The 24082-nt window shown below is 45.3% G+C and overlaps 1 protein-coding gene across 2 annotated transcripts in view; it reads left to right on the forward strand.

Annotated features, from left to right (window-relative positions):
• CACNA1I (calcium voltage-gated channel subunit alpha1 I) overlaps positions 1–24082 on the forward strand; it is a 91484-nt gene that overhangs the window by 42731 nt on the left and 24671 nt on the right. For both annotated transcript variants that reach the window (XM_057388757.1, XM_057388764.1), the window contains exons 7-20: positions 4445–4751; positions 5870–6270; positions 12827–12978; positions 13580–13765; positions 14415–14532; positions 15016–15171; positions 15605–15695; positions 17635–17837; positions 19058–19474; positions 20365–20465; positions 21493–21616; positions 22460–22528; positions 23405–23589; positions 23911–24037. In XM_057388757.1, the coding sequence (XP_057244740.1) occupies positions 4445–4751; positions 5870–6270; positions 12827–12978; positions 13580–13765; positions 14415–14532; positions 15016–15171; positions 15605–15695; positions 17635–17837; positions 19058–19474; positions 20365–20465; positions 21493–21616; positions 22460–22528; positions 23405–23589; positions 23911–24037 (2637 nt within the window). The remainder of the gene's footprint in view (positions 1–4444; positions 4752–5869; positions 6271–12826; positions 12979–13579; positions 13766–14414; positions 14533–15015; positions 15172–15604; positions 15696–17634; positions 17838–19057; positions 19475–20364; positions 20466–21492; positions 21617–22459; positions 22529–23404; positions 23590–23910; positions 24038–24082) is intronic.

The following is a 24082-nucleotide window of genomic DNA, read 5'->3' on the forward strand; positions in this document are numbered from 1 at the left end:
ATTGGCCTGTTCAGGTCAGACAAGTTATGAAAAACTTACTATATCCTTGATTTCACCCTGCCTTATGGCCTTCTACCCTCACAAGGGAGAGACAAGGAGAGAAAAATGGAAAGATGACCTACTCCCTGTGGGCTGAAGCATGAACATGGACAGCAGAGGCAAAATATACCTTAAGGAATGTTGCTTTTACTTTGAGGCTGGAGAGTCCCAAAGAGACAGTGCAGCGATGTGATTGCACAGAATGGGGTGACAGGACGGAGTTTGCACAGGCTCTGTTCTCAAAGGTGAACTAAACATMCGCGCCTTTTTGTGAGTTCAGAAAATAATAATTTCCCATGGAGTTTATTCATATATCCCAAATGCAGTAGATATTTGGTACCCACCTTCATTTTCCCTTTGAGCAGTATGGTCAGGATGCCCCAATTTGTAGAATATGCAGTTAGACACAGACTTTACTCCTTGTCCCAGAGCTGGGAAGCACTGTGTGGAGTCAGTTTAACACTGGGGTGGGCAGGGCCAGTCTTTTGTAGGCCAGTTCCAAAAACTGCCCCTCCCCCCACATTTCAAACTACATGAATTCTGTCAACATATTTTTGGTTTCTAAGTATCCTTCTAGAGCTGGCTCATGTCATGTGGTTTCACAGTGATTCAAACTTTGTCCCTAAATTTGCAGGCTCTGAACACCCTCAATTAGACACTCCACCTGAGATGTTACTGCAGTGTCACTGACATTTCTAGGCACTCCTTCCTCATTTGCAGAAGCCATATAGGTTCAAACACAGGAGAACATGAATCTCAGGTTATTTGGGGAACTGGTGAGAACAAAGGAGCCATGTGCTTGGTGGGATATTTTCTCTGCCTTTGGTGGAGGTAGGCCAAGGAAGTATTTAGTCTTTCTGCTACCTTCTTGGCACGTGCGAGGCATCTTTTGCAGCGCATAGCAACACCACAGTGCAAACATGCTATTGCTTGGCTGCATTTTCTGTCTGAATCTTCACGTAGAAATGACAATCCCTCTTTAAGTCTCATGAAGCACTGTCCTTCCAGCCCTTATCCTTCCCCTTTTCTCTGTGGTTGGAAAGCCTGGCTTTCTAAGCAGGATTGYTCTGACAGTTGTACTTTGAGCCCTGACTCTGCTTTTCCACACATATTCCAGCCTTGGCTCAGACTTACTCTTCTGGGGCTGGATCTCTGGAGCTTCTCTCTAGAGCTGTGCTTCCATCCATGACTTCTTTCCTACAATGGTGTCTGCAAACATTGCATAAGKGCATTACCTGCTGCTGCTCATATGGCAGGAGGAAGACTCCACCACCTGAGTATGCTCCCAGCACATTTAGAAATCCAGCACAGACTCTGAGGGGAAGGGTGCTGACTACTCTGGCACTCTGAGTAGAAGATCCTGGAAAAAGCATTTTATGTACCAGCAGATTTTAAAGAGCTTCCCCCTTGACCAGAGATCGGGGAGGTGACATGAAAGAAGGACTGCTCCTTGCTCTTGCGTTAGTGTTTCATTTGGGTTTTCCTGCTTGAGTTCCATCTGTCTCTTTAACACCTCTCCAGCTACTTGGCCCCTGCTCTTTGGTCTCTTAGACTGGCACCTGCATTGCAGCACTCAGAGGCCTYCTTGGAGTGCTCTATGCTTACACATGCAGGCCTCAGAAAGGCAAGCTGGATATCCAGGCATGAACAGTAAAAGTAATGGACAAGTCAGCACTTGTCAGATTTTATTAGATATTGCAGAGAAACGGCTGGAGGAAGGCTGAACCTTGGGCTGGATGAGGCCAGAATCTGCTTTATCAAAGCAGAGCTCAGTCTCAGGGCTGAACAGGACCCCTGTGTTGGGGCTTTGAATCAAGGGGGTCCATCTGCTTCTGCCAGATGCTTTGACTCCACGTGCAGCACTTTGTGTCTCTCTGCTCTGAGATGAATCACTCCATTAGGAGCCTTCTGGGACCCTTCCTGTCCTTGTCCTACTGGGAGGCAGTGTCAAGCTCAGTAGAGCCTGAGAGTTTATGGACCTGCCTGTGGTCTTAAGGATTAACCAAGCTAATYTGCTTGGTGTTTGATGTTCCTAGCTAAAACGGGAGGGACTGGGGAGCAGTTGCCATATCCAGTCCTCTCACACCTGCCCTTTTTGTTCATTGGGTGGGAGGTAGCAGCAAACGGTGCCTGTGAGGACAGGGCTCGGTGATGTGAACCTGAACCCCGCTCCAGGTTTAACCCTAGGCTGACAGTTCAGTCCTAGTGAGGTCATCTCAGCCCTTTAGCTCTTCTGATTGTGGCCTAGAAAGAAGGTATTGCAAGAAGTTGCAAAGCAGCAGGAGGTGATCCAAGCAGCATTCTGGAAATGCTCATGCAGCTCCTGTCCATGTCTGTGCCCTGCCTCACTCAGTGACAGCTGAGGGACATAACCAAAAGGGAAAGCCCATGAAAGTATCGTGCTGCTGAGGAGAGTGAAGAAGATTTTGGATTCCCAGTCATGCTCTCATCATTTAAAATAAAACATGCAAGACATCACAGACTAGAGAAAATGTTGGTGAAGGCAATGGAATCTGAACAAGGCATTATTTTAATTTTCAAGTCCACATGCAGAAGCTGAAGGAAAAATAGGCTGAAATATGGGGGAAGGAGAGAGAAGGATTCAGTGATGAAGGGAAACAGAACAGCTTTGAAGAGTGCTGAGAGAAGGAGGGAAAAAAAAAGCCCTTTATTTTGAGATACTTTATTGTCCTTATGTTAAATCTGGTTGKAAAGAGCTTCACGTTTCAAATGGTTTTTGAAATACTAGCAGAGACATGTTCCCTTTGGAATACTGGCACCTGCTATACTGGACAAAGGTGGGCACCTGTGTGCAAGAGAAAGGGTCACCCAGAAGGGCAAGCTGGTCGGGGGGGCAGTAAGGGCTATGAACTGAGGGAAAGGCTGCTTGGATGGGTAAAACAAACTCTGAGGCTGTTGCTGAAATAAACCCTTTTAAACCCTTCTTCATTCAGGAGCACTGGGGTCAGGTTATCATCACGTTTGTGTGCTCTGTCCCCTTTGCTGGAAAGTCTTTACAGGAGAGGACACATGTGAAGACAAGGGCAGGACTGAATCCTGCTCTCTGTCAGAGGCTCTTTGCTTGCAAAGGAGAGACAGTGAGGTGAGACTGGGTCCTGTGTGGCTTCATACAGGAGAAAATGGGGCGAGGATGCCCCTTAGCAGAGATGCTCACTGGTCCAGGGGAAGCAGAAATCTTGAGCCTCCTCCCGGGGCTGCCCCACAGAGTCTGTTTCACAGCAGTACATGTGCAGAGTCTGCTTCAGAGCAGTACTTTTCCAGAGTTTATCTGCATTTTATCAGTGCCCTCTTGATACTTAGAGCTCTATGGGACATAGGCACCGGTCAAAGCATTACAGCTTTTGAAAATTTTTTTGAACATAGTTACCAGCCCTTTTATATATGACATTCTCATCGTATTGCTGGCTATCTATGGATACATCTCCTAGTGCAAATTAATCTCTAATTTCATGATATGTAATACAGAGTTGTCTCCAAAACTGTCAGCACCAATAAATCCTGGCTCCATTTTATAAACAGAAAAACTGGGGTTTAAAGGGAACATGMATGTTGTAAAATGAGTCTGGTAGATATTTAGACTTCTGTATGGAGAACAGGGAGAACTTGGGCATTTTGTTTGCTCTTTCTAAGAAATTGGAGATGTATTTTTGACAGTTTTTGTGCTTGAAATCAGAAGACTACCTAGGCCGGAGGACAGGTTAAAGAAGATCTAATATAGTATGTGTGGTATCAGAAAAATAGAAAATAAGCAAGGAAGCATTGTTTTACTAGACTACTCAGTGTCCTTCTAAAGGTCATTCATTTTTGTAAATTCCTTTTTAATTTCAAGAGCTCACTCATTTCAGGAATGTCCCATCTCCCTATATGGAGAATTAAGGTGCAAATGAAAGAAATTAATAATGTGACCTAAGTATGCTRGCATGTCATTAAAATTATCCAAGAATACTGACATTTTTTCCAAGAGTTGAAGGCTATAAATGGCAGTGCATGATTTTTCCAGCAGTGAATGATTAAGCAGAGGAAAAATCGACCAAACTGGTTGTCTGTCTCCTACCTTCTGTTTAACACAAAGGAAAGAGTAAGAAAACATACAGTTTTCATCAAACTCTTTGTATGTAACTTCTAAGTGATTTGCCAATGATCCCAAAGCCTATCAAAACAGCCAAAAGTTGGACCTATTTCCCAAATTTCAGTCCATAGCTTTAAATCCTGTGTGGAAATGAAGATGAGTGAGGTCTCAAAACCAAGCTCTCCTGGTTTTCTCTGAAACCCCTTCTCCATATGCAGACTCATCCCCACTCCTCTGTCTGCCTCCAGTCACGTTGCCCTCCCACACGTTCTTCCTYGTGCTGACATCAGTCCCTTCTTCTCCTTTGCTTGCTAGGTGGGCTCCTTCTTCATGATCAACCTGTGCCTGGTGGTCATCGCCACACAGTTCTCGGAGACCAAGCAGAGGGAGCACCAGCTGATGCAGGAGCAAAGAGCCCGGTACCTGTCGTCCAGCACCGTGGCCAGCTACATGGAGCCGGGAGACTGCTACGAGGAGATCTTCCAGTACGTCTGCCACATCCTGCGCAAAGCCAAGCGCCGCTCCCTGGGGCTGTACAACAGCGTGCAGAGCTGGCGCCACGGCCACGTGGAGCCCGCCGAGGCCAAACCCAGCGCCAACAGGAAAAGCCAGAGGCACTACAGTAAGGATCACGTGGGCAAAGCTGGGAATGTGAGAGTGGCAGTTTGGGAGAGAGAATAATTAGGGGATATAAAAAAGTGGGGCAAAGGATTGGAGCTGGTGGCACAGCGGGTCCTCCAGAGCTCTCCTTCCAAAGTGATTTGCTGCCGGACCTCAAGAGAGAGGCAGAGGGAGTAGAATGGCGATAACGTGTCGTCTGAACCTAAGGAGTGATGCTGAACAAGTCTGGTTGATATGCAAGGACAACGTAGACAATTTCTCTTGATGGCAGCACATGCTATTGCATAAAGTTGGACACAGGATATCATTTAAATTGTGTTCCTGGCTGGAAAAGTCACTATAAAAATGGTTTTATAGAGTTAGTATTAACTGCCTGCTGACACCTTTCTTAAGTTAAGCTCCCATTAACAGGCAAAAAGGCGTATTTTCCTTCAGCTGGTCTTGCATACTCAAACTTTCATTTTTTTTACTTGCTGGGAGAAAAGTTTCTGCAGGCTTCATGCACTGTGTTAATGAATTAATTGCTTCATTTCTTCCAGTGTTGATTTGATCTTCCAGGCCCAAATGGAGGATCGAGGAACACAAATTTAGTTTTCCCACTGAAGTCAGGGAATCTGTTCTGATTCAGAGCACAGATTGTCAGGAGGAAGTGTTCTGGTGTACCTCTCCTGGTTTCTTGAGATTCTTTGCTAATGTAGTTTGTCTAATTTAGAGAGTTCAGCTCAGCCTGGGGTGCTCAGACCCAACTTGTRGCAGTTCAGGCCAAAAGCAACCCTCGTGACTGTTTTCCCCTCAGTTCCCACTTAACACAAGCTGGTGAATCTCAAGCTATTATTTCTGTATTAGATAAGCATTTCTCTGATGGGCATGAACCCTGTTGAGTGTAATCACTGGCAAGCTGAACAGTACCGTGTTTTTTGGAGACACAGCCTGTCAGCATAGAGCTACCAATGGCAACAGCTTCTATTGCTGCCTTTGAGATGATGTGTCAGTGTTTAATTATCCTTACAGCTAAAAAGCCCAGTTACCCTRTCTAAATACCTGGAAGTCAAACATGCCTCCACTTTGAATGTCTTTTTCAAAGCCTCCTTCTTTAAGCATCACCATTTCTCTTTCCAGGGCTTTGCCAGCAGCACAATTCTCTTGGCTGCCCTCCTCAGGGCTTAGCCCAGCCCATCGCTGTGACAGCAACTTCTGATCCCACCAACTGCCCCCGATGCCATAGGGCAGAGCACGAAGCATCCAGAAGGCTCTCAGTCCTGGACAGCACTGGCTCAGACCAGGAGGGTGGAGGAGCCAGTGAAGGGGAGGSAGAGGGCAGCCAAGAGGACCAGGGTGTCTCAGCACTGGAGAAAGAGGAGGAGATGGAAGAAGGAGGACGGCTGAAGCTCTGCAGTGACATGTGGCGAGAAGTGAGGGTGAAGCTTCGAGTGATCGTGGACAGCAAATATTTCAACCGTGGGATCATGATTGCAATCCTAGTGAACACCATCAGCATGGGCATTGAGCACCACGAGCAGGTAAAGCACCACAGGGCACAAGGTGGGCAGCATGGACTGCTGGATCCTGCTGGGGGTTATGCCTTGCTAAGCAGCTGATGCAACTTGGTGGAGGCAGAGATTGAGCAATTTGGACCCCAGACTGCAGCACAGATGGTCCCAGCATGATTTTGGAGAAAGCCTCAGGATCTTGCAGAGTCTCTTTCTTCCTTGTACCTGTACTTAATCGCTTTTTGTGTCTCCATATATTTTCCTCTCACCTCTTTTCAATGCTTCTCTTTTACTCTGGCTATTCATCCCTCTGGTTTTCCTTTTTGTCCTGTCTCCTCTTTCTGTCTGCTTCTCTCTCTGTCATCCTCATCTCTTCCATCTTTCTCATCTCTCTTACTTATTTCTCTCTTCATTAGCTTACTGAATCCTTAGTCTATTTGGTTAATTTAATGTGCCCTCAGGGGATGTCACAGGCGCTTCACCAGCATCTCAATTCAAATCCATCAGCTTGCTGGCCTTCCCAACTTAATTAAGAGATGTCTGAGCTCATTCTATCTATACAAGAAGGCTAGGAAAGGCACCACCTCCAATCTCCAGTCATTTTGGSGGCTTAGGCTGCTTGAGCCTTTCCTCTGCCCTGAGAGTAAGAAGTGATAGGTCAGGCACAAACAGCAGGTGTGGGCGCAGCTTTGACTTTCACGCCAGTAGTTTGCAGGCAGCTCTGAGTCAGCTGTGCACTTTATCCTAATGACAGACTTGTGAGATGGAGAAGAATTGTGAGCCCTTATTTTATAGCTGGGAAATAGAGGCTGTATCTACACTGTGATGTGCAGTGCCAGTGTCAGAGGATTTTAAGCAGTCCCATGACCTCGAACCTGTGTTGCTGGCTAGTAGCTCTGCTGCACCTCGCCTTGAAAGAGTCCATGGTGTAAAGCCATGTCYCATGTCTACACTGCCAGTGTGAATGTGACCAAGATTCACTCCATGTGTCTGCCTAGATCACMAAACAAAGTATCACTGCACTGCTGAGGTCTGACTCTATTGAAGCTCTGGAGCCAAGGTGAAGTTTAGTCCCGAATACAGTCTCAGGCAGCAAAGAGACAGGCAGCGAGCCTGGTTCAAGCAAGGCACTCAGATAGAGCACATCATGCTCTATCACGATGGAGATGTCTTGAGACCCAGTGTATCTTAAATTCCTGGTTTGAGACAACACAGTATCTAAGCCAGTATTTGAAGCCTCAGATGTCTGGATCCCACCCACGTATTGAGCTTCAAATCAGTTTTCAAAGCTTAACTAGTTTCTGATACAAGGCTGTGAAACCTTAATTTGATCCGAGAATGCAAAACTGCGCTGGATGCTTCAGTACCAGAAAAATACTGACAGGAGCTCAGAGGAGGAAAGAATGAARAAGAGGCTGGAGGGGTTGACTCATGGAAATAGATAAAAAAGAGCAATGTATTTATTACCTAGTAGAGAGATGACTAAGGGCTGGAGCCCAGGACAATTTGGAAACTGCCCACTGATATTTTAAAGATGTGATCACCAAGCAGGGAGAGCCATTGTTCATCCTGGTTTAATGGACACAGCGTGAGTAATAGTTTAACAGAAGAATACTTGAGCCRGAGGTAGAGAATTCACTCTCATATTCTGGCTATTGTATGTGCAGATTTAAGCCCTTCTAGGATGCCTCTGCTGTGTTTGTACAGCCTGGAGCAGAGCAGGATCTGCCTCTGCAGCTTTGGGGTTTCCAGTAGCAGATTCTTAATGACAGTCCTTAAAATTCTGCTATCACTTCTCGTCCACAAGTAACTAAGAAAAGCTTATGACCCTGCATGCTGTTTCTACCAGAAGAGATGTCAGCCAAACTGATCATAACTGAAAAATATGGTGCAGCCTGTTTATTCAAATCGTGTACTGAATTCTGCGTTCCTAGCACAAGACTAAAACATATTCAGGCCGTACCATGAATTTCAGGTTCTTTTCAGACAGCAGTTAACTCAGAAGCACTCAGACATTTGTATTTCCCTTTGTCTTCCTTCAGTTTTTCTCAAACCATGCCATCAGTACAGCTCAGGCTGGTGCTTCATTGCCTACGTTTCCCTCCTTCCTTTTGTCTTTCCTCCCAGAAACACAAATTTTCACAGAACAAAATCCAGCAWAGCCTCTCTACCCACCAAGGTCTGTGATTTGCAGGGTCACACCACCCTATGACTGAAGAAGCTTCTGTTGCTTCAGCTACTTCATCCTACGGATGTCTTCTGACCCAGAGCTGATGTGCGCAGAGACCTCTTGAGCCTTTATTTTCTGGTCCATGGGAGATCACAATCCCAGCCAGTCTCTGGGACATACCTGGCTGGGCAGCTCATGGCTGTGTGTCAGCTCCTTGCTGCTCCCCTTTTTCACAGGCCATTCATGGGCGAGCTGACCAAAGCACCCATAACCATCACCTTAAGGGGTGAGAGGGACTACAGGAGTGAGGCACTAGTCTCAGGCTCGTAAATACAGGAACCCAAGGGACAGAGCACAGGCATGAGTGCCACCTTCAGTTTCCTAGTCTTGACCAACAGACAGAAAAACATGAATTCAAACTGTTTGTTACAATTCAGGGGCTTAATATTCATGATGTTTTTCTTCCAGAAGACTTAACCTTAGCAACTCAAATAACTTTACTCATATTCAAATCACCTTGGAATTTGGCTTCGTTTAGCCTATACATCCARTCTTTTGTCCTGTCCTGTCCTGTGGTGTCCTGATTGTGTGGCCAAGGTAGTTTCCATCTGCATATATATTTCTTGTGAAGGAAATCAACTAATTCTGGGAGAAACTGCACTTCTATAAGTCATTTTTAATCCATGATCTTGTAACAAGATATCATTTATAAAAAGCTACTTTATTCAAATCCATCAGTGTGTAATATACCATGTAATATTCTCAATATTAGGCCTTCAGATATTGCTGAGACATTGCATAAGCCCAACCCTATCATTTCAAGCTTTGTCCTGCCTGAAATAGTTTTTGCAGTTTTTCAGATCTGCCTCTATTTGGAAGTGTCTATTTTTAAAATCCAGTGTAGAAAATATTAGATTCTTGTGGCTGTCCAGAAGAATCCTTTTAAGAGGCTTACTTTTTTCCTTAATATTCACAGTGTGTCTGGTGCTGCTGACTTTTCTCCCTTATTCAGCATAAGGATGAAAAGCTGGTCCCAGCTGAATGTCCCAGGCTGCCTTTCTCATCCTGTATTTCTTGAACGGCCCGTTGGACACAAGCCTCTCTGCCATTAGCAGCCATTTTAGACAACTGCTGAGCAACTTGGTTTATCTTGTCCAGTATCTACTTACAGTTTTCCTCCTATCAGTTCAATATTTTATGAGGTCTGTCTGTGCGGATCAGATGGTGATCTCCTGTTTCCTAACTAGACCCACCATGTGGATTAGTACTTTCATATCCTTTAGCCTGTGTGATTTCCACTTTATACCAGCATTTATTGCATTCACAAGTTCATATTTTACAGTTATTGCTTCTCTTTTTACTATTTGCTCCTTGTCAAAAACGTTCAGCAAATGTCCAAGCCAGCTCATCATACTGACATTTAGTAAATGATGAACTGTCTCCCTGGGGTGGTAGATGAAACCACGTTATTTCAGCCTTGTAGAACTGGAGTATAATAGTCATGAAATCCTGCAGTTGTGGGGTGATGATCAGCCTTAAATAAAAGCTAGTTGATATGTTCCATATCTGATTTTTTGGCTTTTCTAATTATTGTCAAGTGACTTGGAAATGGTAAAAATAGGCTGGAGAGACCACTTTATGGAATATTTCTTTCTCATGTTCTTATCACAGAGGCAGTGACATGCAGGTTCAGTAGGACTGGTCTGCATAGGTCACATGAATTACTCTTCAGTTTCTAGGCAGTTGCAAATTTACTCCTTGTTAGAGGAAGCATTTCCTGCATGGGCGTCAAGGTGATCTGCATCTTCTTAACCTTTTCTRTGGTGCAGGAGTTTCCATCTGCTGCCAGATAATGGACTAATTGTATTTTCAGTCTAATCTGGCAAAAGAGCTCCGAAGTTAGTAAAAAACTGAAAGGGAGAAAAAAGCTGAGCTGCTGCCCTCTATTGCCCCAGTTCTAGTTTCTGATCACTGGCCAGGAGTTCTGAAGTAAATCTGAATGATATATTTTACTCTCAGTTTTTGATCTACATTGTTAGAGTTAAGGACTTTATTCCACAAAGATGTGAATCAGATAATTTCCTGGATTGGGAAAAAGGTCCATACACAGGGTGGGTTAACCATTCCAGTTAAAACAGTGGCTCTGGGCATACTTTGCCCCTTGGGACCTCTGCCCCTTCAAGCCACCCTCCTTACCCCAATACTTAGCTCCCTCAGTTATGTTCACTTCTAATGCAATGGGTAAATCAGTTTGTCTTCTCTTGGCAATGTGAAGAGACTGCTTGTGGGAAGGTTTCTGGTGTACCTTGGTTTTTCTTGGACTAAAGTAACCTTCAGTACAATTCTTTACTTGTGGATGCTCCAATTTACAGTTTCCCAGCATTTACTTCTTTACAGCATTATTTRAAACAAATCTTTCATTCTCTATTTATCGTAGAATTTGTGAGGTGCTAGGGTGCTAGTGAGTTTATTTTAATGTTTTTTTAGCTTTGTTTTTTAATTTCTCTTTTTCTGCTTTTCTCTTTGCCCATCTTTTCTTTCTTTCTCTTCTCAGTTTTCCCTGCCCCTCTCTCTAGCAAGGATGCTTTGCTGGGCTGATTGGTGGCCCATTAGAAACAGATTAACAGGTGAGGCTTGGGAAGAGAAACAGATGTCAAGCAGAGACAGGAGAACAGGTGATCTTTTCCACAAGCAAGATGCAAGCATGGTTTTTCAATCACTTGCTCCCTACAAGAGCACAAGAGAGAATGGAAAGCCAGGGGAGGATAATCCACCATCGTAACCTGTTGCTTTTTTGYGTTGCTCATTTTCACAGACATAAAGGTTTGATTCAGACTGAAATGGGCATCTTAGTTTAACATATAGACCTCATGTTCTCAGCAACTGTTACTGCTGGGTCTTGGTGAGGTGATCTTCATCTCTCTCTTCTCATGTGCTTACTTACTCCTTCCCTCTCTTCTCTTTAATCTCCCCTCTTTTCTCCATCATTTTCAGGGTGGTTTTGCTATTCTGATGTAACTATGGATGGAAATTGATCCATCTCCTCGTTTTTATTTTAAAGATATGGACAATTTTCATAAAAAGCTGCAGTGAGAAATGCAAGAGATTAACAAAGGGCATGAGAAGTCAGCCATGTGAGGAGCAATTTCCAGTTCATTTGTTCACCTGGGAGGATCTGGCCCCTGGGGGCCTCAGAGCAGGGGTTAAAGCAGCCCCCAGCTTCAGGCAGAAAGCCAGAACCAGAACTGCATTCCTCCCTCACTTTCCTTTCCACCAGCTGAATAAATAACAGGCATGGCCAATGCAAAGGCCACCTTCAGCAAAACAGTTTTGCAGACCATGGGGAGAGACCATGACACCCWTCCTGGCGGGCACTAATATTGATTTAGTGGTAAAAATATTGGCTCTGACCTTCAGGGACTCACATTTTCATTTCTGCAGTGCCAGGAATGTCTGTCTTCTCTTGCCCACTACAACAGGCTTTTGCAGCCTTCTTGTTCCCATCCATGTTACTGATGCTTAAAAGAGTAGCTTGGTGGCCAGGCATAGCTCAGACCAATGCAAAGGAAGATGTAACTTTTTTATTTTTTATCTTGTGTCATTCTTGGGTTTTTCATCTTGCATCATTCTCAGAATTTCACCTTGTGCACTTGCCTTTCTCCTCTTGCTGTCCATTTTTCTCTATTCTTCACCCTGTCCTGCTCTCCCTGTCCCTTACAGGGAAGTTTTAGCAGYGTGGGCCTCCTTGCCGGTGTCTTGCCTAGTTTGATATTTACTTGGGTAGTTATTGAGACCACTCTGAGGATAGGGGCATAAGACTGATGGAGCAAGGCCAGTTAACAAATGCATACCAAGGATTTGGTGGGGAARGGCAGAGAGAAAAATGGGGAAGTGAAGAAATAGAGGGGAAAGGGGCAAATTAGTGCAGTGAGGTTTAGAGGAAGATGGGGAACTGTTTTTTTGTCATTTAAATGTTTTCATTTCCAGAAATGAAATTTCAGGAAAAATTTTCATAAATGAAATTTCAGGAAATAAATCCCAGCTACCTGAGGAAACCTCAGAGGGAGAAATTCTTGAAAGTAGAGTTTGACAGCAAATCAGCCACTCTTGCTCTCCTTCAAAAAATACTGAAGTTCTTTGCATGAAATAAAACAGCCCTTAGCCAGGGGAATGGGATGTGGAGTAGGATATAGGAGGTGTTTGGTCACCCCTGGCTGTGTGAAAAAAATTCTTAGGGGTATAATCTGTGATAAAGGTAGCAAATCTGCAAAGGRATTGGAGTGCAAGTGCTGGTAGTCTCGCCCATGGGAGTTTGCAGCTCCTTACAAACCCTGTTCCCTGGGAAGGGTAATGCTCTATTTCCCATAATTTCAGGGCTCTTTGAGTTCTGACTCTCTGTATTTGCATTCTCTCTAGCCAGAGGAATTGACCAACATCTTGGAGATCAGCAATGTTGTCTTTACAAGCATGTTTTCCCTGGAGATGATCCTGAAACTTGCTGCGTTCGGTCTCTTTGATTACCTTCGCAATCCCTACAACATCTTTGACAGTATCATCGTCATCATCAGGTGACAAGGGCCTTGGGGATCAACTGAAATACACATAGAAAAAAGTGCCACAGCTCTTCCACACATTTTCAAAAAGTATTTAGTAGTGATACTAGGAGGAGCTGAGCTGAAGCACAAGCCAAAGTTTGGGATACCAAGATGTCTTTTCCCAATACTTGGTGTTGGTGCTGTGCAAGCCACACAGCATTTCGTCCCCTCAGTTCTATCCTCTGTAGAATGGAGGCAATTACAACTGTCTTGTTAAGTTCACAACAAATATTAGCTGTGAAATATTTTGAAAATGCACAAATTGAAGATGTTGCAAAGGTTTAAACTGTGATAGAAGAACTTGTCTTGCTGGAATTTAATGCTGCAATCCTTTCCTCATTGCTGCAACATGCAGTGCCACAATCATGTTCTTAAGGCATATATGCAGCTTTCAACACATTGGGATAAGCCTCTAGTACACASTTCTGTCTTGCTCAGACAGATTTACTCTCTCACCCCTTTTTACTGCCAATGCTGAGGTGAAACCTTAGCATTGTTGTTGCTTGCTTTCTTGTTTATGTTCACTTGTCCTTTGTTTTGTCCCTGGTACTCCCTGTGCCTCTCTGGACCGCAGCATCTGGGAGATCATTGGCCAGGCAGACGGGGGCCTCTCGGTGCTGAGGACGTTCCGACTCCTCCGGGTGCTGAAGCTGGTGCGTTTCATGCCCGCGCTGCGCCGCCAGCTTGTGGTGCTGATGAAGACTATGGACAACGTAGCCACCTTCTGCATGCTCCTTATGCTCTTCATCTTCATATTCAGGTGAGGAGGCAGTCGGCTCACTCCAGTGTTCTGGAGTGGCTCTGCATGGCTCATGGGGACAGCAGCTTCAGAGCATGATTGCATAATTCATCTTGCTCATTGCTCTAGGCTGAGGCAGCACTGACAAATATTTTCATAAGGGCTGAACTCACTTCTGCCTTAAATTGGGTTCAGCAGCTGAGGATTTTGGCCTGAATGGGGTGGTGAAATACTGCCAGCAAATGCAGACATTGAGCATAATGTCCCATTGCAGGATAGGTGAAGTCTGGTAATCAGGACTAGCTACAGGAATAGTTCAGTCTGGAGGCTGACTCTGGCAGAAGGGCAGTGGGAAGCAACTAAGAAAGTTTTTGTATGCCATGGATGCCCTGATAGCAAGATGAAGAAATATGAGAGCAAACAATAGAGAGAACAGATCTGAATGACAGGTTGGAGGGAATACACGAGCTCTGAGTCAGCACAGATGGAAAGGAAATTTTTTGGTGACCTACAGSGTTGCAATATGTAGCTCCTTCTTCACAGATAGGTCCCAGTGGTGTGACTGTTGTTGTACCCCTTGATGCTGTGATGTTGCATTAGATTTTCAGGAGGAGAAGAGAATTACTCTGATGCCAGAGGTATTTATATTTGACATCATCTTATTCCAAAGCATCCTAGGAATGCACATCTTTGGTTGCAAGTTCAGCCTCAGGACAGACACAGGAGATACAGTTCCTGACCGGAAGAATTTTGACTCCCTGCTGTGGGCTATCGTCACTGTCTTCCAGGTGAGCCCAACTTTGCTCTCCATGGGTGGGCCAGGGCAGAGCAAAGAGGATCAGGAGATGCCTTTTCCTCATTGAGGAGCACTGCACTGACTCCTGGCAGTACAAAGGCTACGTAAAAGAGTCTTTTGTGTAATGTTGGGAGGAAGAACAATTGCAAATTGGAGCCAAATCACTGGTGTATATCTCAAAGAGGGGAGCTCCTTCCTCCCTCGGAGACAGTGTGCAAAGGTCACTCCTGTTGGGGCAACTGCCAAGTTCAACACTTTCACTTCAGCACATGACTACCCTAATGGTTGCTCCTGTTTATTCTTACTCAGTTGAGGTTTTTGGTGCAGTGCCACAGCTGGACGGTGACAGTGGGTGTATGGTTATGGAGAATTTCAGAGCTCTGGCCTGTCCTGATGTGTATTGGAATGTCCTTTTTCTGGGAGTCCCCTTAATATTCTTCCTTCACATTTATCTGACCTCTCTTCCTGGTCACAGATCCTAACCCAGGAGGATTGGAATGTTGTACTCTATAATGGCATGGCCTCAACCTCGCCGTGGGCTTCCCTCTACTTTGTGGCTCTCATGACATTTGGCAATTATGTACTCTTCAATCTGCTGGTGGCCATTCTYGTGGAGGGGTTCCAGGCTGAGGTGAGTTGCCACCAAGGCTTCATCAGGAGGAAGAATAGAGGTACTAAAAAGGGAACCTTTGTGACTCTTTGAGGATACAGGACTGGAGGACTTAAAAAGTATCACCCCTCTTTCATTCCACTCATGAAATGACATTTGTTAGGGTAGTCTTCAATTAAACAAAAGGAAAAAGAACAGTGTTAATCCTTACAAGGAAAGAGGCAGGTTCTGTGGAAGAGGATTCACAATTTCTGTTCTGTGTAACACAGCAGAACCTACCTTAGGGTGAGTCCTTCACCTATTCAAAAGCAGAAATGCAGTGTATCAGCCATCCCAAAAGATTCTTCCCAGTGATCACACTGGATGCCTGACTGCCAGTTGTTCCAGAAATGAAAGAGAAAAACAAATGGTAATTTCAGTTTGAGCTCCCAACTTCTAAATTTGTGTGTTCCAGGGTGATGCCAACCGGTCATATTCAGATGAAGATCAGAGTTCTTCAAACATGGAGGAGTTCGATCAGTTCCAAGAGGTCCAGGAAGGCTCAGGTACAATAGCTCAAAAGAGTTATTTGTTTGTGTCCTAATGCTATTTGGTAAGAAATCTAAAAGCAGATTCTGCAGAATCTAAAAGCAGATTCTGCCTCCAAGAACTTGCCAGTTTTTATTTTGAACTTTATGCCAGTTTGTGGTGTTATTTGTGGAAAAACAGAGACATCGGCATCCTGAGGGATGTGGTAGCTAAGTGGAAGAGTCTTGAATGACCTCCACAACAGCAACTGGAAGTGAGAGGTTGAGGCTATCCCTGCTTATCTTCAGGGTCACCACTTCAGGAACAGTGTCCACATCTGAGACCCACATTTGGAGAGGGGATACCATGACAGTAAAAAGGACTCAGGCAAGTGTGGAAGCCTTGCCTCTTAGTGAGAGACTAATGAAGCTTAGAGAAATCAGAAAAGTTACTTGATCAATCTCTCTGTAGCTGTAGACCATAAGGACGGATTTGTGATGGTAGATAGCTCTTTAATTGAGCAGGAAAAAAAGGCATAATGAGATGGTAAAGGTTTGAAGCTCAAGCTAGGCAAATTTAGGCTGAAAAAATGCCATATGTTTTCAAGAAGAGATAATTAATAGTTGGAACAAYCTGAGTACAAACTGCCCGGTAAGGTCTCCATCCCTCAAAGTCTTCCCTCAACGACTGGAACTCTTTCTTCAAGAGGTGTTATACTTCAAACAGGATTTGATGGCAGGGAGAAGCAAGAGCTTCTTGCTGGCTGGTGARCTGGAAGTTGAAGGGGACAGGGAGCCAGGGAGGAGGGAAAGGGGTCGCCCTGCACTTTTGTACACAAGGTGAGGAGAGCAGGTCCACTGACACCTGTAAGGGTCTGACAGTGGTTCAGTGATCACTGCTGCAAGTCACAGTGGTGAGGCAGGTCTGAGGTCAAGCCAAGGAGTCCTGTCAGCAAGACAAGGTCAGGATGCAAGATGCAAGGAAAGGCACAAGCATACTCATAGCGCAACTCAGACAGCAGCGCAGGCACATTTCTGAGMTTAAATGCAGCTCCCACAGCAGGGAGCAGTGGCTCCAGTTATTGGCTTGTCACAATTCTCTGCAACTTAGCTCTTTTCTAAACAGTTTCCTGAGTTACATGGGCTCCACCATATCAGAGCTTACACTGAATGTAGGCAGCCAAATCCCTAGGATGTAAGCTCCCTAAGAGGAAGAGGTTAGAGATGTTGGTGCACTCATGGTTGTCTGTGTCATGCAGACACAGATAGGTGACCTTCACTATGCAATAAGTCAAACAAAAATGATTGCTCCAGTCCTTTCAGGCATTAAAATCCAATACACTCCATGCATCTCACAAAATGCTGATGGTCATCCACAGGACCTAACTTTTCCCTCAAAAGTTCCTGGATCTTAAAGGTCAATGATCAGTCATTTTAAGAATTGCAGTGTAGTAGGATAGACTGGGATGCAGTTTTTGTGTGCAGTGTGATTACAGGAGTTTTGAAGTGCCCACAGTACATGGATGGCTGTGGCTATCCCTACACCTTAGTCTCTTGCTCAGTGTTTCAGCCTAACTGCTTTAAGTAGCCAGTCTGACAGCTGGTGGAATTTGTTCAGACCTGAAGATGCTGGTGTCTGCTMTTAGCATGCAGAAGAACACTCTCATCCTTCGTTCAGCTTTGTCCTCTGCCTGTCAGTGTGAGGCTGCCTTGCCACCACTCTGCTTGTCTGTCTGTCCCCAAGGAAAGATGTGGTCATTTTTGGAGACTGAGGAAATTACTTTAAAGGCTTTCCAGTTTGCACTGCATTTGTCATAGCTCCCTAAATCAGAGGAATTGATGTTGATTGATGCTAAAAGGCTAATAATCTGTTAGATGCTGTTAACATGCTAAACTGCTTAGGCATCAAAGCAGCCACTGGATAGCGAGGAACCCCCMTTCTTCTTTTCTCATTCTTTTTTCTGCATCTTCCCCCCAGATCCCAAACTCTGTGCTATTCCTGTGACACCTAATGGGCACTTGGACCCAACCTTGCCTTCTTCCAACCCACCGGTGGCTGCTGGGGGGGTCAGCAACTCTTCACGCAACTCACTGCAACTTGACCAGGTCCATGTTGCTGTTGGCTCCCGGAAGAGCAGTGTCATGTCCCTGGGGAGAATGACTTATGACCAGCGGTCCTTGGTGAGTGAGGGARTAAAAATGTGTGCCATATCCCAGTTTGGAAGGCCAAACACTTTGTTTTCTTTCTGCCATCATCTGGGAATTGCTGTGGAGGATTGCACTGCTGCTGTAGGCTTCTAATATAACTGCATTGCCTGTCTTTAGAATCCAGATCAGTTCACAATTATTTATCTAAATTTCCAGATGTTGAAGTCTATTTTCGGGTTAGTTATCTGTATTGGTTTGAGTCTGGGATTCCATTCTCTATCTCTCTGTCTATCTATCTATCTATCTGTCTCTATATCTCTATATCTCTACATCTTTATTTCTTTGAGTGTGGGAGAGGGAGAAAACCAAGAAAGTCTCCCTCTTACAGTCAAACATGTTTTTTCCCCTTGCTTTTTCCTTGTTTTGAGTAAAAGACACAAAATGGTGCCTTGAATTAATGGCATAGGACAGTCTAGGTGGTGCCAGAACAACCAAATCCCATTACAGATGTGTTTTCTGGAAACTTTTGTAACAGTGAAAAGTCTTGCTTTGTAATTCCCCATCCTGCTGCCCATAGCACTTTCCCAAGCATTGCAGATTGTCTAACTGGTGCATCTCAGATCTGTCCACCTTGTAGCATCAGCTCCTGGGCTTTCTGCCCCCTGGCATGCACAGCTCTGGGGAGTGCCTCGTGCTTAATGGGCTCATGCCTCTGTTATTTCCTTACAGGGAGTGCTAGAAGCCACGTAAWACATAGCAAATTGCTGATGTGGTTGGACTAGACTGTAACCTACAAGCCTGTTTTTCTCATTTCTTTCTTTTACTGAGACTATACTCAAAGATGGTGTGTCTGATGATCAATCACCCTGTACCTTGTGTTATCCTTAACCTCAGGGCAGTGTGAAAAGGTGCCTTTTCAGATTTTTTGAGAGTGTTACTCTTGCTCTGTGCTGGTGTTAGTAACAATATCAGACACCTTGCCTTTAGCTTTATCACTTGCCTTCCCTGAAAGTGCTTTGCACACAGATGGGGCTATAAAGTAATCATGGCCAACACCATTGCTMACTCATTATCAATTTATTGTCAGATTTACAGAGATTGCTGCTAAATTCTCACCATTCAACTTGCTCAACATCTGATAAATGGCAGCCTTCTGTCTTAGGGGCCCAGGGAGAAATCTGTGATCTGAAAGAGGGTCACATGCTCCCTTCTTGTGCCCKGAATCACTGAGTCCCCATTCGGCTCTCTTACAGTCCAGCTCTCGCAGTTCCCACTATGGTGCCTGGAGCCGCAGTGGAGCCTGGGGGAGCCGTCGCTCCAGCTGGAACAGCCTGGCCCGGGGACACAGCCTGAAACACAAACCTCCCTCAGCTGAGCATGAGTCCCTCCTGTCTGGGGAAACGCACAAGGCACCAGATGGGGAGCCAGATGGGACAGGAAGGGTGTTTCATCACCGCCGGACACTCTCTCTGGATAACAAAGGCTCCTGTGACCTGGTGGAATTGGCCTCAGTCCCTTCCAGCCACAAAATGACCCATAGGCTGGGAGCACCGCCTGGGGCCAGCGAACATCCAGACTGCAATGGCAAAATGCCCAGTATTGTCAAAGAGATCTTCCCAAAGATGAATAACCACAAAGAACGGGGAGAGGATGATGAAGAGATAGATTATGTGAGTACTTGGTGAAGGAACCCGGAGTTACACCACAGTGCTCTGGGAAACCCAAATCCATCCTCAAAGTTCAGTCTTCTTGCGGTTGGATGGGAAAGCTTGCAAAGGTGCATTAGGAAAGCTGAAGGACAGCACTGAATGCAGACTGGAYCTTCTAGGTACAGCACTGTGCATTTCCAAGCCCAAACCAGTGTCAGCCTGCCTGTAAGATGGATGGTGGGAGGAAGGCAAATGTGAGACGTGCATGTGGTTATTCAGCGACTGTGATTTCAGAGCAGTGCAGACAGTGATTTCTACAGGACCGGAGAGGTCAGGCTTTGTAACAGGGAGAGCTTTCCATGGGGAACATCAGCAGACCAGAGCAGGAAGCACAGTCACCACAGACAAGACAAGTGGGTTTTGTGGTATCAGCCTATGGGACAGCAATATATGAGCAGATCAGAGGGTGGAAAAAGTGGAGTTCGGGTCAGTAGAATTTTGAACTGACATATATGTCTCTATGAAATTCCAAGCCCAAGTGCCAGCAGAAGGCCTTTTTGTCCTGGGTTCTCATTTAGCTGAGATAGGGAGGAAACATTTTCCTCAGGTAACACAGTCCCTCCAACACATCTAAGAAGGCATCATGGGCAATATCCTACTCTAGAAGGGATGCCAACAGTWTTATTTGTCGTGATTCAGGGAGGAGACCAGGTGCCAAGAGGTAAAAATGCCCTGGCAAAGCAGCTTCTACCTTCTTTTCACCGACTTGTTGCCTTTGAGTTGATTTCCTCCATCAGGGGCTGAAAGAAAYGCAGGTAGTGGTGGATTTGGGTCAGATGTCAAAGGAAGAATGTCCCTCTCAGAGAAGTGGGAAGGGAACAAGTGACTTTACTTCTGCTKTGTCCCTGCAGAGCCTGTGCTTTCGCATCCGGAAGATGATGGAGGTCTATAAGCCAGACTGGTGTGAGTTACGGGAAGACTGGTCCATATATCTCTTCTCTCCACAGAACAGGTTTGTGCAGTTTTTGCCATGAGGGGGTTGAGAAGATGGGGCAGATTTTGTTGCTCTGCTGGCCAGGTCCCCTGATGTTAGGTTGCAATTTTAAACCTACCAGCTAAAAATGTGTGTTTTCTCCTCCAATGTCCCTCCTACAGCCAAATGACATTTCTTTTCCTAGCTTCTACTAATGAAAGGAAAGTTGAGCATCCTAAATAGCTATAGTGATCTTCCCTCTCTTTGGAGCATCCCATTTTCATTTTGTGTAATCATAAATATTTATAGCAAAGCAAGGCAGGGAATACTAATTTTAACACAAAGAGGATAAAGAATGTATTATTGATGGCTCCATAATACTGATCTTTCCTCCCCTGGTACCAGAATGGCATCTTCATTTAGTTTACAGGTCCCAGTGCCAACTTACCAGCAGTTACATGACACCTTTCAAAGTTAGAATTCTTCTTGCCTAAAAAGGGAAATTTGGGTTAAATTCTTCCTGTTAAAGAGATCTTCTCGCCAGGAGAAAATGCCTGTGTATCTCAGTCAACAATATTCTCACCCATGTGTGTCGCCCCTTGAAAAGAAAGGGCTTTCATCACAGGTGACAAGGGAGAGCTTTTTGCTGTGTGACACCTATGTTAATGTACACAGTGTCTTTCTGAGGTGTGGTCCCCGTGACTGCCAACCTCCCTGGCTCTCCTGAGCTGTCAGCATGTGGGCTGGTACAAAGTGTGAGTTTGGGAGGAAATCTACAACTCAGCCTCTTGTTTACAAGGCAGCAGAAGAGCACAGGGTCTCTTGATTAGGAAACCACTCTGRCACTGGGGAAGTGGATGGAGGTTCAGCTTCTTGCTTTACTCCATGCTTCCTGTGTGACCATGTGCCACCCTGGGCTATTGCCATTTTGAGGGATATCAGTGTCAAAGATAGGAAAGCTGCTCTGTCAGAGCCCAGTTTTGGCCAGAAGCCTTAGTACTCTGTCCTCATAGCTCCTAAATCCATTCTGCCTAAGGCACAGGTGCCTACTGGAACTCTCTTGCAGGTTTCGCCTCCTCTGCCAAACTGTCATTGCTCACAAGCTCTTTGACCATGTGGTGCTGGCCTTCATCTTCCTGAACTGCATCACCATTGCCCTGGAAAGACCCCAGATTGAACACAGAAGCACGGTGAGCACCAACACCCACTTTTTAGCACAACCTTTAACAATAATTCTCAACTGTTTCTGGTACTGGGATGATCTCTGGAATAACTTCAGCATTAAACACCAGGTCCGACTCATCTATTGAATACCCAAATATTACTAATTGACATAAGTGTGTGCTTCCCCTGCGGGGTCTTATAATTGGGCAACCCACTTTATAAACAGAAACCCTAGTTCCTTCTGTCTTGGAAGGTAAGAGTCTCCTCAAGGAACCTGCAAATAAGAGATGAATGGCAAAAGAGAAAAGGAACTGAAAGATAGAACGCTGTAAGAATGGCACACCGTCATTCATGTATGCTGCTCTTGAGCTTTCTTGGAGGTGGCTCAAGCTGGCAAGTGTAATTACTTTTTCTGCTTGTCTGCCTTAGCTGACTCCCTGACTCTGCTGYGCTTGGACACAATCTATGGTCTATGCTCAGCAGCTCTTTGGGAAGGAGTCCCAGGTCAGCGCAGCAGGTCAGGACTGAGCAGCACTGACAGAACAGGGCAGAGAGTGCCTTGAAACTGGATTTGCAGGATGTAAAAAAATCCCATTTGCTGTGCTCTGGCAGAGCTGCATAGGATCCTGTCCCAGCCAGGTCATGTATGGGCTGAAAGCTGCCTAGCACTGACCTCTGCCAAGGACACTTCCCTTATTCTATCAACTTTCAGACCCTTCCAGGAATGCAAAAATGTCAGGATCATCAGAAGTGCCTGATAGAGTAACAAGAAGTAGTCAAAATACCTTTAAGGTCTTTCTCTCTGTTTTGTTTTTTTTTTTTCTGTGTGTGTGTTTGTTTGTTTTTTGTTTTGTTTATTTTTTTTCTAGGAAAGAATCTTTCTCACTGTGTCCAACTACATTTTCACAGCAATCTTTGTAGCTGAGATGACACTGAAGGTAAGTTACTCGAGATGAACAGCTCAGAGCTTTTTTCCAGTGTYAAACACAGTTCATGTTTGCTCAACACCCTTTTAAAATCTATCTATCTTTTCAGTGTGCCAGTTCTTCCTTCTCCCTTTGTAAAGGCAGATACTGCTTGGGGTTGAATCCTGTCTTGTGAGGCATAGAGGCAATGTTTATCCTAGGCATTAGATTCAGTTGGATTGTAGTATTCATGAAAGATAGCTGGTATTCAAGTATAGATTTAGTAATGATGTCAAAAGTCCATTCCTTTTTCTGGAAGCAAGAATGGGGGACATTACAATATTAATTACAGTATTRATGACATGCTCTCAGTTGAGATAATTATTCAATAGAGGTCAAAATRCTACTCAACAATCAGAAAACATTGTTATTCCCTTCTTGCAACTGGGAAGAAATCCCAGAAGCTAACCCCCTAAGATTCATATCTGAATTTTGACTGCAATTTGCAGGGTATTAAGATCTCCACATGGCCACCGATTTCTGTAGCACCCGCTGYTTTTGTGAACTGCTGACAAACAAACTACCCCTTTAAGAGCTGAAGTGTGGATTTTGGTGCCTGACTTTACCTCCCAGGTCATCTCTGAACTGGGAGATTTGCCCTAAGTCTCTGGTGTGGCAGGGAAAGGTCTCCTGTGTGTCCCCTACAGTGTCATGTTACTCAGGGAAGGAGAAAAAAAGATATTTTCCTTCACAGGCATTCAGGTGAAAGGAAGAGATTATGAGATGACACTTCAGTGTCATGAGGAGTTGATAACTGTTCCCCCTCCTCCCRTTCTCTCCACAGTTGCACTGTGCTAGGTAACGTGGAAAGGAGCCATTTCACTCCGTCTTCTCTCCCCTCTCTTCCAGGTGGTCTCTCTAGGCCTGTATTTTGGGGATCAGGCTTACCTCCGCAGCAGTTGGAACATCTTGGATGGCTTCTTGGTCTTCGTGTCTCTCATAGACATTGTGGTCTCAGTGGCCTCTGCTGGCGGTGCCAAAATCCTGGGGGTGCTGCGAGTGCTYCGGTTGCTGCGCACCCTACGTCCCCTCCGGTCAGAACCGCACCGAGCCCTGCTYGGGCCCCTCTTCCCACTAGTGTCCCCAGGGATTGTCCCAGAGTCAGATCCAGCTGTGCCAGACAAAGTGTCTGGCACTTTGGAGGTCCCCCTTAGCCAGATGGGTCTGATGCTGGAGGTACCTCATCAAACAGTGAACCCATGGGAGAGAAGAGGCTTTTTGATCACAGGGGACTGACATCCACTGAYGGGTCACTGCTCAGGGAGACAGGGGTCTGCTGTTCCTGAAAATACTTAACATAGGCCAATTACCCCTGCCCTGTCCCTCTGTCACCCTTCCCCTTCCTTCCCTTCCAGAGTCATCAGTCGAGCCCCTGGCCTGAAGCTGGTGGTGGAGACACTAATTTCTTCCCTCAAGCCCATAGGAAACATTGTCCTCATCTGCTGTGCTTTCTTCATCATCTTTGGCATCCTGGGTGTGCAGGTAGGTTGTTACTGCCCATCAAACAGCCCTTGATCCCCCACCCCT

This window comes from Malurus melanocephalus, unplaced genomic scaffold, assembly GCF_030028575.1.
Source record: "Malurus melanocephalus ecotype Western Australia unplaced genomic scaffold, MMel_1.1 scaffold_17, whole genome shotgun sequence".
In the NCBI taxonomy this organism is placed as follows: domain Eukaryota; kingdom Metazoa; phylum Chordata; class Aves; order Passeriformes; family Maluridae; genus Malurus; species Malurus melanocephalus.